Here is a 12,313-nt window from a genome sequence, read left to right as displayed (position 1 = left end):
TAGTACTGTGGGTGTAGTGTTAGGTTACTGTAGGGTAGTGGTGTTACTGTAAGTACTGCAGGGTAGTGTTGTTACTGTAGTACTGTAGGGTAGTGTTGTTTACTGTTGTACTGTAGTAGGGTAGTGGTGTTTAAGCTGTAGTACTGTATGGGTGTGTGTTGTTTTACTGTAGTACTGTAGGGTAGTGTTGTTTACTGTCGTACTGTAGGGTAGTGGTTGTTTACTGTAGGGTAGTGGTGTTTACTGTAGTACTGTAGGGTAGTTGGGGTTTTTTGTTTACTGTAGGGTAGTGTGTACTGGTAGTACTGTAGGGTAGTGTTGTTTACTGTAGGGTAGTGTTGTTTTACTGTAGGTAGTGTTGTTTACTGTAGTACTGTAGGTAGTGGTGTTACTGTAGTACTGTAGGGTAGTGTTGTTTACTGTAGTACTGTAGTTAGTGTGTTACTGTAGGGTAGGTTTACTGTAGTACTGTAGGGTAGGTGATTGTTACTGTAGGGTAGTGTTGTTTACTGTAGTACTGTAGGGTAGTGTTGTTTAGTAGGGTAGTATGTGTTACTGTAGGGTAGTGTTGTTTACTGTAGTACTGTAGGGTAGTGTTGTTTTACTGTAGTACTGTGGGTACTGTGTTTTTTTACTGTAGTACTGTAGGGTAGGTGTTTACTGTAGTACTGTGGTGTAGTGTGTTACTGTAAGGGTAGGGTTGTATTACTGTAGGGTAGTGGTGTGTTACTGTAATACTGGTAGGGTAGTGGTGTTTATCTGTAGTACTGTAGGGTAAGTGTTGTTTACTGTAGGGTAGTGTGGTTTACTGTAAGTACTGTAGGGTAGTGTAGTTTACTGTTAGTATGTAGGGTAGTGTGTGTTTACTGTAGGGTAGGTTGTGTTACTGTATACTGTAGGGTAGTGTTGTTTACTGTAGTACTGTAGGGTAGTGTTGTTTACTGTATGTACTGTAGGTTTTAGTGTGTTTACTGTAGGGTAGTGTGTGTTTACTGTAGGGTAGTGGTGTTACTGATAGGGTAGTTGTTGTTTACTGTAATACTGTAGGGTAGTGGGTTTACTGTGTACTGTAGGGTAGTGGGTTTACTGTAATACTGTAGGGTAGTGGTGTTTACTGTAGTAACTGTAGGGTAGGGGTGTTTATGTAATACTGTAGGGTAGTGGTGTTTACTGTAGTACTGTAGGGTAGTGTTGTTGTATACTGTAGGGTAGTGTTGTTTACTGTAGGGTAGTGGTGTTTTTACTGTAGGGTAGTGTTGTTTACTGGAATACTGTAGGGTAGTGGTGTTTACTGTAGTACTGTAGGAGTAGGTTGTTTACTGAGTACTGTAGGGTAGTGGTGTTTACTGTAATAATGTAGGGTAGTGTGTTTACTGTAGTACGTAGGGTAGTTATGTTTACTGTAGTACTGTAGGGTAGTGTTGGTACTGTAATACTGTAGGGTAGTGGTGTTTACTGTAGTACTGTAGGGTAGTGGTGTTTACTGTAGGTAGTGTTGTTTACTGTAGTGGTAGTGGTGTTTACTGTAGGGTAGTGTTGTTTACTGTAATTACTGTAGGTAGTGTGTTTTACTGTAGTACTGTAGGGTAGTGTTGTTTACTGTAATACTGTAGGGTAGTGTTGTTTACTGTAATACTGTAGGGTAGTGTGTTTACTGTAGTACTGTAGGGTAGTGTGTGTTTATGTAATACATGTAGGGTAGTGTGTTACTGTATACTGTAGGGTATTGTGTTTGTATACGTAGGAGTGTTGTTACTGTAATACTGTAGGGTAGTGGTGTTTACTGTATACTGTGGGTAGTTGTGTTTACTGTAATACTGTAGGGTAGTGTTGTTACTGTAATACTGTAGGGTAGTGTTGTTTACTGATACTGTAGGGTATGTGGTGTGTTTACTGACTTAGTACTGTAGGGTTAGTGTTGTTTACTGTAATACTGTAGGGTAGTGGTGTTACTGTAGTACGTGTAGGGTAGTGTTGTTTACTGGTAGGGTAGTGTTGTTTACTGTAGGGTAGTGTTTGTATATGTAGGGTAGTGTTGTTTACTGTAGGGTAGTGTGTGTTTACTGTAATACGTAGGTAGGTGTTTACTGTAGTGACTGTAGGGTAGTGTTGTTACTGTAGTACTGTAGGGTAGTGTTTGTTTACTGTAGTACTGTAGGGTGTAGTGTTGTTTACTGTAGGGTAGTGTTGTTTACTGTAGGGGATGTGTTGTTACTGTAGTACTGTAGGGTAGTGTTGTTTACTGTAAGTACTGTAGGGTAGTGTTGTTTACTGTAGTACTGTAGGGTAGTGTTGTTTACTGTAGTACTGTAGGGTAGTGATGTTTACTGTAGTACTGTAGGGTAGTGTTGTTTTACTGTAGTACTGTTGGTAGTGTTGTTACGTAGTACTGTAGGGTAGTGTTGTTTACTGTAGTACTGTAGGGTAGTGGTGTTTACTGTAATACTGTAGGGTAGGTTGTTACTGTAGTTACTGTAGGGTAGTGTTGTTTACTGTAGTACTGTTAGGGTAGTGTTGTTTACTGTTAGTACTGTAGGGTAGTAGTGTTGTTTACTGTAGTACTGTAGGGTGTGGTGTTTTACTGTTATAACTGTAGGGTAGTGATGTTTACTGTAGTACTGTAGGGTAGTGTTGTTTACTGTAGTACTGTAGGGTAGTGTTTGTTTACGTAGTATACTGTAGGGTAGTGGTTGTTTACTGTAGTACGTGTAGGCGTAGTGTGTTTACTGTAGTACTGTAGGGTAGTGTGTTTACTGTAATACTGTAGGGTTGAGTGTTTACTGTAGTACTGTGGTATGTGTTGTTTACTGTAGATACTGTAGGGTAGTGTTGTTTACTGTAGTTACTGTATGGTAGTGTTGTTACTGTATACTGTAGGGTAGTGTTGTTTACTGTAGTACTGGAGTGGTAGTGTGTGTTACTGTAGTACTGTAGGTAGTGGTGTTTACTGTTAGTACTGTAGGGTAGTGTTGTTTACTGTAGTACTGATAGGGTAGTGTTGTTTACTGTAGTACTGTAGGGTAGTGTGTTTACTGAGTACTGTAGGGTAGTGGTGTTTACTGTAGTACTGTAGGGTAGTGGTGTTTACTGTAGTACTGTAGGGTGTGTGTACTGTTAGTACTGTAGGGTCGTGTGGTTGTTACTTGTAGTACTGTAGGGTAGTGTTGTTTACTGTATACTGTAAGTGGTAGTGGTGTTTACTGTAGTACTGTAGGGTAGTGTTGTTTACGGTAGGGTAGTGTTTGTGTTACTGTAGGGTAGTGTTGTTTACTGTAATACTGTAGGGTAGTGTTGGTTTACTGTAGTACTGTAGGGTAGTGTTGTTTACTGAGGTATGGTGTTACTTGTAGTACTGTAGGTAGTGGTGTTTACTGTAATACTGTAGGTGTAGGTGGTGTTTACTGTAGTACTGTAGGGTAGTGATGTTTACTGTATTACTGTAGGGTGTGTGTGTTACTGTAAGTACTGTTAGGGTAGTGTTGTTTACTGTAGTACTGTAGGGTAGTGGTGTTGTTTACTGTAATACTGTAGGTGTGTGTTTATGTAGTACTGTAGGGTAGTGTGTTACTGTAGGGTAGTGTGTTTACTGTAATACTGTAGGGTAGTGGGGTTATGTTGTACTGTAGGGTAGTGGTGTTTACTGTAAACTGTAGGGTAGTGGTGTTTACTGTATGTAGGGTAGTGTGTTACTGTAGTACTGTAGGTTAGTGTTGTTTACTGTAGTACTGTAGGGTAGTGTTGTTTACTGTAGTACTGTAGGGTAGTGTTGTTTACTGTAGTACTGGTATGGTAGTGTTGTTTTACTGTAGTACTGTAGGGTAGTGGTTGTTTTTACTGTAGTACTGTAGGGTAGTGTTGTTTACTGTAGACTGTAGGGTAGTGTGTTTACTGTAGTACTGTAGGGTAGTGTTTTTACTGTAGTACTGTAGGGTTAGGTTGTTTACTGTAGTACTGTAGGGTAGTGTGTTACTGTAGTACTGTAGGGTAGTGTTGTTTACTGTAGTACTGTAGGGTAGTGTATGTTTACTGTAGTACTGTAGGGTATGGTTGTTTACGTGTAGTACTGTAGGGTAGTGTTGTTTACTGTAGTACTGTAGGGTAGTGTTGTTTACTGTAGTACTGTAGGGTAGTGTTGTTACTGTAGTACTGTGGGTAGTGTGTTACTGTAGTACTGTAGGGTAGTGTTGTTTACTGTAGTATTGTAGGGTAGTGTTGTTTACTGTAGTACTGTAGGGTAGTGTTGTTTACTGTAGTACTGTAGGGTAGTGTTGTTTACTGTATTGTAGGGTAGTGATGTTTACTGTAGTACTGTAGGTAGGTTGTTTACTGTAGTACTGTAGGGTAGTGTTGTTTACTGTAGTGGTAGTGTTGTTTACTGTAGTACGTGTAGGGTAGTGTTGTTTACTGTAGGGTAGGGTTGTTTACTGTAGTACTGTAGGTGTGTTGTTTATGTAGTACTGTAGGGTAGTGTTGTTTACTGTATACGTAGGGTAGTGTGTTTACTGTAGTACTGTAGGGTAGTGTTGTTTACTGTAGTACTGTAGGGTAGTGTTGTTTACTGTAGTTAGTGTTGTTCTGAAGAAGAGCCACACGCCAGAACGCTTCAGCAGCACGGGGTCGTACGGAGCAGCAGGAAACGTCTTCATCGACAGCGGCTGTCACTACTGGGAGGTGCTGCTGGGCGCCTCCACCTGGTGAGTTGTGAACTTGATAATACTGTATGTGCACTGTTCGTTGCCACACGGCTTCATGCAGAAACACTTCATTTTCCTCCCGTTCGATCATATAGTGGTGGAATAAGCTTTATCGATACAAAATATGTGAATCAAATATATAAACACCGCAGATTTTTTACTGAGTTACAGTTCATATAAGGAAATCAGTCAATGTAAAGGCCCTAATCTATAGATTTCACATGACTGGGAATACAGATATGCATCTGTTGGTCACAGATACTTAAAACAAAATGGGCCTCACAATGGGCCTCACGATCTCATCATGGTGTCTCCTGTGCATTCAAATTGACATTGATAAAATGCACTTGTGTTTTGTTGTCCGTAGCTTACGCCTTCCTGACACTCTGTAATCCCCTCTGACAGGTACGCTGTGGGCGTGGCTTACAAGTCAGCCCCTAAGAACGAGTGGAGTGGTAAGAACTCCTCCTCCTGGGTGTTCTCCCGCTGTAACAACAACTTCATGGTGCGTCACAATGGCAAGGAGATGCTGGTGGAGGCCAGCCACCAGCTCCGACGTCTGGGAGTCCTTCTGGACTACGACAACAACTCCCTGTCCTTCTACGACGCCATGAACTCCCAACACCTGCACACCTTCGAGGTCAGCTTCCTGCTCCCCGTGGCGCCCACCTTCATGATTTGGAACAAGTCAGTGATGATCCTTTCGGGGCTTCCGGTGCCGGACTTTGTGGACTGCCCTGAGGAACACCAGGAGGGGATGATGACCCTGTGTCGTCAGCAGGAGTCACCCTACATGTCGGGTCTGAAGGGCTGTCACTGAGTCCGGGACTGGGGTGATTCCCAGTCCCGGAGACCGACAAGGGCTTGGACTGGACTCTGAACTGGGCTGGGCTAGACTCACATACTTCCTGAGTTTGTGGGCCAATGGGGTTGAATCTTTCTTCTCCTCAGCATCCTACTTCCTCCTCTTCCTCATTTTACCCAGCTTTCCTCTTTTCTCTTCATGGGTGGTTTGTTACATGACCTACTACTTGTCTCAGTGTGAGGATGTGTGTTGTTGTTTATGATATTTACAAATCAACACAGAAGCTTGACTTGCATTATGTGACTACTAGTCTTGTATTATAAGAAACTTTATTGATCATGATTGAATAGAGGAAAACACGTTAATTATTTATGAATAATAAGTTGGTTTGCGTTTATTTTCTTCTCAATGTATTCATGGGACACTTTTTAGATTGGTCTTTATTTCCTCAGTGTTTAAAAAAAAAGACAGAAAATGTATATGGACATGGTTGTTCTTCCTCTAGATAGCATAGTGGATTTATCTTCTATAGAAATGGGATAAGATGATGAGGTTTATGCGATTTGTAACACAGTGAAATTAACAAAACTGACGGATGAAAAAATTACGAAAGTTGAATATTCAAGGGAGGGAAGAGAGGGTTATAACATCCGATTTGCTATCGGTTTTGATGTCATAGCATGATCTGTATTTCCTCTGTGATTGGTTCACACTTCATGTTTTGTTTAGTTCTGTTTTGCTGTGAGAAAAGCATGCTGCATTATAGGATCCCACTTCACTGCCCTTCACTGGTTCACTTCCAGGTTATCATGAGGTAATTCTTGACTCCTGACCTATAGAATCCCTCACTGGTTCACTTCCAGGTTATCATGAGGTAATTCTTGACTCCTGACCTATAGAATCTCTCACAGTCACCACGGAGCTCCACCACCTCCCCTCACATCCAATCCTTGGTCGAGGTTTACCTATTCCAAAAGGGGTGTGTTGTTATTGGCCGTTGATTTGTATAAAGTCCCAAGACAATGTAGATCTGTAATTTGTCTACCAGTTACCATCCCGATAGTCTATCTCTCATAGAAACCATCCGATTTCTATTGAAGAAAATCACAAAACATTTCCCCAGATATGGTTAAGATTCCACAGAGAAGACCTTGTCCATCTATGACATCATTCAAAATAAGTAAAGCGTTACATCACCAAATACGTAGTATTTATTTGGGCTTTTTTTTTTGTTTACGGCTTTGGTGGTGTGGACTATGATTTTTAATGATTTTCCTCAATATTCAGGGATTGAATACGTAGTGGGTCTGATCAAGACAATCAATAGTTATATTTATTATGCAGAGAAAACAGAAAGTAGTGTGTAGCTGAAAAACCACTGAACTAGCATGATGTAATACTTTAGATACTAACTGTGTTAACTTACTGAAAACCAACGGGTGTTTTCTTTGTTCATCGAATTAAACGTAGTAGTGAAGATATTGGGAACAGACAGACTCGTACTACTGATGACGCCACCGTCCTGATGCCGGTATTTAGGACGTATAAAGGTATTTAGGGCTTGTCCCAAATGGCACTCTATTCCCTATATAGTGCACTACTTTTGAATGTAAAACAAAAAAATGATGCACTATGTAGGGAATAGGGTGCCATTTCAGACACAGGATTTAGTTTTCCATGCTAAATGTCATATTTCCTGTTTTTTTAAGTTCCTGTTTTTAATTCGAAAGTACAAACTAACCATCAGGCAGATTTGTCTTTGGCACCGTGAAAGTGGGAGACGGAGAGACAGACCTATGAATGGATCTGTAACTAACTGGTCCATCCTCAAGCATCTTCAAAGAAACAATAGCTACTTTAAGGCTGGAGTGAGTCTTGAGTTCCATTATGGACCCAACAGAACACAGCGGTTCAATAGTAAGATGAGAATGGTGAGTTCCATTATGGACCTAACAGAACACAGCGGTTCAATAGTAAGATGAGAATGGTGAGTTCCATTATGGACCTAACAGAACACAGCGGTTCAATAGTAAGATGAGAATGGTGAGTTCCATTATGGACCTAACAGAACACAGCGGTTCAATAGTAAGATGAGAATGGTGAGTTCCATTATGGACCCAACAGAACACAGCGGTTCAATAGTAAGATGAGAATGGTGAGTTCCATTATGGACCCAACAGAACACAGCGGTTCAATAGTAAGATGAGAATGGTGAGTTCCATTATGGACCCAACAGAACACAGCGGTTCAATAGTAAGATGAGAATGGTGAGTTCCATTATGGACCCAACAGAACACAGCGGTTCAATAGTAAGATGAGAATGGTGAGTTCCATTATGGACCCAACAGAACACAGCGGTTCAATAGTAAGATGAGAATGGTGAGTTCCATTATGGACCCAACAGAACACAGCGGTTCAATAGTAAGACGAGAATGGTGAGTTCCATTATGGACCTAACAGAACACAGCGGTTCAATAGTAAGATGAGAATGGTGAGTTCCATTATGGACCCAACAGAACACAGCGGTTCAATAGTAAGATGAGAATGGTGAGTTCCATTATGGACCTAACAGAACACCAGTTCAAGCCGTTGAGAATGGTCTTCCATTTAAAGAGCTAGCTGAATACTGGACTCAAGAGGTCAGAGGTCTTTTAAATAACACTGCTTGGATTATAACAGGTGGTAACACTTCACCGTAGACCCCCTTACGTATGCATTCATAAAGCCTTTATAACAGCTACATAAGACATAACATCAGTTAAATGCTGTTATTAAGGGTAATATCAGTATTGACTGAAGCGGAGGTGTTTGCTCTCTCATTTCTCTAGCAGCAGATTTGGGAATGTTAGCCCTTACAAAAAAAAAGATTGCCGTTTTTTAAAACTGCAGTAAAAGTGTAGTAACTACAGTCGATTGTGGTATTTTGGACGCAGTGATTGCAGAATAACTGCAGTTACACTGCAAAATTACTGCAGTAAAAAAATAAGTCTTATTTTGGACGCAGTATTTGCAACGTACTGCAGTTATACCGCATTCTAATTACAGTTATACTACAGTGTACTACAGTTATACTGCATTCTAACTACAGTTATACTACAGTGTACTGCAGATATACTGCATTCTAACTACAGTTATACTACAGTGTACTACAGATATACTGCATTCTAACTACAGTTATACTACAGTGTACTACAGATATACTGCATTCTAACTACAGTTATACTACAGTGTACTACAGATATACTGCATTCTAATTACAGTTATACTACAGTGTACTACAGATATACTGCATTCTAACTACAGTTATACTACAGTGTACTACAGATATACTGCATTCTAACTACAGTTATACTACAGTGTACTACAGATATACTGCATTCTAATTACAGTTATACTACAGTGTACTACAGATATACTGCATTCTAACTACAGTTATACTACAGTGTACTACAGATATACTGCATTCTAACTACAGTTATACTACAGTGTACTGCCGTTATACTGCACTCTGACTGCAATCTTTTTCCGTAAGGGACGTTTCTTGAATTATCAGAAAGACGATCAATTTGAAGAAAACATCAGAGGTGAAAACTGTGGCTGCTGATTCCTGGGCTAAACTGACAAGATACGTTGTACAAGAAGTGCATTTGACTGGGTCACCTACCGCATGCATGACTTGGTTCATACAGTCTGTGTATCTCACAAAGGTTTTTTATAGAAACACATTCATCACAAAATGTCCATTTGAAATAGACAACTTTATTGAGACGTCTGTGTTCATGCATATCATCCAGGTAGTTTTGCTGTGCTTTGTGCTACTACTACTACTACTACCGGGATCAATAAACATACTGAGAATAATTGACTCTCTCTTTGTAGTTCAGTCACCTTCTAGACATGATGGAATAGATCATCATTTTGCATTTCTGTTGTGTTTCTAAAAGGAATAATTTTTTACAGCTCTAGAAATAGATTGTTTACTTCTCTCCTCTGATATTTGAATCAAAACAACAGCTGTATGTTCAGGAAAACTACATCAACACTTTTGGTTCAAAAGATCTCTGACTCGTAGAAAGAAAATTATATTATATAACATTTTATAAAATACAAAAATATATTAACTAATGTTATTTATGTGAACTTAAAAGTTCAATTTAAAAGTTTTATTCTAAAAAGTCATTAGTTATTGTATTCTGTTATTATCCTCACTTCCATAGATAGGTCTGTTGTGTAGCTGTCTCATGGAGATATTAGTGGATAACATCTGTCGAGACACTGGACTCAGAACGGAGGACCTTGTAACTTCCGTGATGGACAGAAAGATATAGCATGCCATCATTCAGCAAGTAGCTAAGCATCTCATGGGTTTGTAGGGAGGGGTTGTCTAAGCCTGCATTTTCAGGCCTGGGGGTTGTGGGCATGGGTATCAGAGAGGCCTGCTGGACTGGCAGGGCATACAGGGCCCAGGGTTAGTTTGGAGGGGCATCGCCCTGTACCCCTCATCTGCTGTCCCTGGCACTGGGAATTAATGTGCACTTCAGGTCTCTCTTTCTGGCCTGAATGTAATTGTTTTTATTCTTGGCATGGAATGGCTCATAGGTCTCTGTCTGTTCCATGCCAAGTCTGATGACGGCAGAACACCCTTGTGTAATAATGGCTCTTATCATTGTCAACATGCAATGCATTTGGGGAAAATCCTCCCAGAAAAAAAAATGAAACATTTATATTCCTCTCATTAGTGGCTTTTTAATTGCTTTGCCTCTTGCAGCTGCACGATGCTGGCAACCAGAAACTCAACTTCCCGGTCAGAAGGAAAACCAACCGACACTAACAAAATGTTCACTGCATGTGTGCATCTGCCTCTATCCACATGAAATGTTGATCTAATTACATATCAAAGGCAGCGTTAGATAACACAACCCTGCATTAGCCATTCATGAGTCATGTTGACGGCAGGGTAGCATAGTGGTTAGAGTGTAGGGGCGGCAGGTAGCCTAGTGGTTAGAGTGTAGGGGCGGCAGGTAGACTAGTGGTTAGAGTGTAGGGGTGGCAGGTAGCCTAGTGGTTAGAGTGTAGGGGCGGCAGGTAGTCTAGTGGTTAGAGTGTAGGGGCGGCAGGTAGTCTAGTGGTTAGAGTGTAGGGGCGGCAGGTAGTCTAGTGGTTAGAGTGTAGGGGGGGCAGGTAGCCTAGTGGTTAGAGTGTAGGGGCGGCAGGTAGCCTAGTGGTTAGAGTGTAGGGGCGGCAGGTAGCCTAGTGGTTAGAGTGTAGAGGTGGCAGGTAGCCTAGTGGTTAGAGTGTAGGGGCGGCAGGTAGTCTAGTGGTTAGAGTGTAGGGGTGGCAGGTAGCCTAGTGGTTAGAGTGTAGGGGCGGCAGGTAGTCTAGTGGTTAGAGTGTAGGGGCGGCAGGTAGTCTAGTGGTTAGAGTGTAGGGGCGGCAGGTAGTCTAGTGGTTAGAGTGTAGGGGGGGCAGGTAGCCTAGTGGTTAGAGTGTAGGGGCGGCAGGTAGTCTAGTGGTTAGAGTGTAGGGGCGGCAGGTAGTCTAGTGGTTAGAGTGTAGGGGCGGCAGGTAGTCTAGTGGTTAGAGTGTAGGGGGGGCAGGTAGCCTAGTGGTTAGAGTGTAGGGGCGGCAGGTAGCCTAGTGGTTAGAGTGTAGGGGCGGCAGGTAGCCTAGTGGTTAGAGTGTAGAGGTGGCAGGTAGCCTAGTGGTTAGAGTGTAGGGGCGGCAGGTAGTCTAGTGGTTAGAGTGTAGGGACGGCAGGTAGTCTAGTGGTTAGAGTGTAGGGGCGGCAGGTAGCCTAGTGGTTAGAGTGTAGGGGCTGCAGGTAGCCTAGTGGTTAGAGTGTTGGGCTAGTAACCGAAAGGTTGATAGATCGAGTCCCAGAGCTGACAAGGTAAGAATCTGTCGTTCTGCCCCTGAACAAGGCAGTTAACCCACTGTTCCTAGGATGTCATTGTAAATAAGAGTTTGTTCTTAACTGACTTTCCTAGTTAAATAAAAAAATAAATGTCACCGGTTTGGTAGAGGGTTAGTCTCTAGATGACTGTTTAGTTCAGTAGTACTCTGTAGGTAGGAGGAGAGGGCTGGTCTGTGATGACTCTTTAGTTCAGTAGTACTCTGTAGGTAGGAGGAAAGGGATAGTCTCTAGATGACTCTTTAGTTCAGTAGTACTCTGTAGGTAGGAGGAAAGGGATAGTCTCTAGATGACTGTTTAGTTCAGTATTAATCTGTAGCGAATTAGAGCAATTTCTCTCTCTGAGAACATCAGTATTCCTTGTTGACATCTGGAAGACATCACTTAGAGCTGGGCCAATGCTAAGGACTGTTAAATTAAACAATAGCAATCAATGTTTAAAGACAACAGCTCAGGGAAAGGAAAGGTGCTGTATTGGTAAAATGACTTCAAACATACACTGTATTTCAAAGGTCAAATACAAGAGATGTGAAATGGATATTTGTACAATACAGCATGTGTTTTCTGCATGACGGATCATTCCAATAGCATACTTATCTCACCACTACACCTCCTCCTTCTCCACCTCCTCCTCCTCCTCAGCCTCCACCACCTCCTCCACCTTATCCTCCACCTCCTCCTCCCCATCCTCCTCCTCCTCCAGCTTCTCCTCCACCTCCTCCTCCCTATCCTCCTCCAGCTCCTCCTCCTCCTCCACCTCCTCCACCTCATCCTCCTCATCCCCATCCTCCTCCTCCTCCATCTTCTCCTTCACCTCCTCCTCCCCATCCTCCTCCAGCTCCTCCTCCTCCTCCACCTCCTCCTCCTCAATCTCCTCCACTTCCTCCCCATCCTCCTCCTCTC

General features: G+C 42.0%; 1 protein-coding gene across 1 annotated transcript in view; it reads left to right on the top strand.

Annotated features, from left to right (window-relative positions):
* Positions 1–8,625, top strand: part of LOC120062165 (probable E3 ubiquitin-protein ligase MID2) — a 96,487-nt gene extending 87,862 nt beyond the window's left edge. The window contains exons 7-8 of the mRNA XM_039011971.1: positions 4,565–4,694; positions 5,100–8,625. Coding sequence (XP_038867899.1) covers positions 4,565–4,694; positions 5,100–5,514 — 545 coding nt within the window. The 3' untranslated portion in view covers positions 5,515–8,625. The remainder of the gene's footprint in view (positions 1–4,564; positions 4,695–5,099) is intronic.
* The last annotated feature ends 3,688 nt before the right edge of the window (positions 8,626–12,313 follow it).

Source organism: Salvelinus namaycush, chromosome 17 (genome assembly GCF_016432855.1).
Source record: "Salvelinus namaycush isolate Seneca chromosome 17, SaNama_1.0, whole genome shotgun sequence".
Taxonomy (NCBI): domain Eukaryota; kingdom Metazoa; phylum Chordata; class Actinopteri; order Salmoniformes; family Salmonidae; genus Salvelinus; species Salvelinus namaycush.
This window is presented reverse-complemented; position numbering and strand designations above follow the sequence as displayed.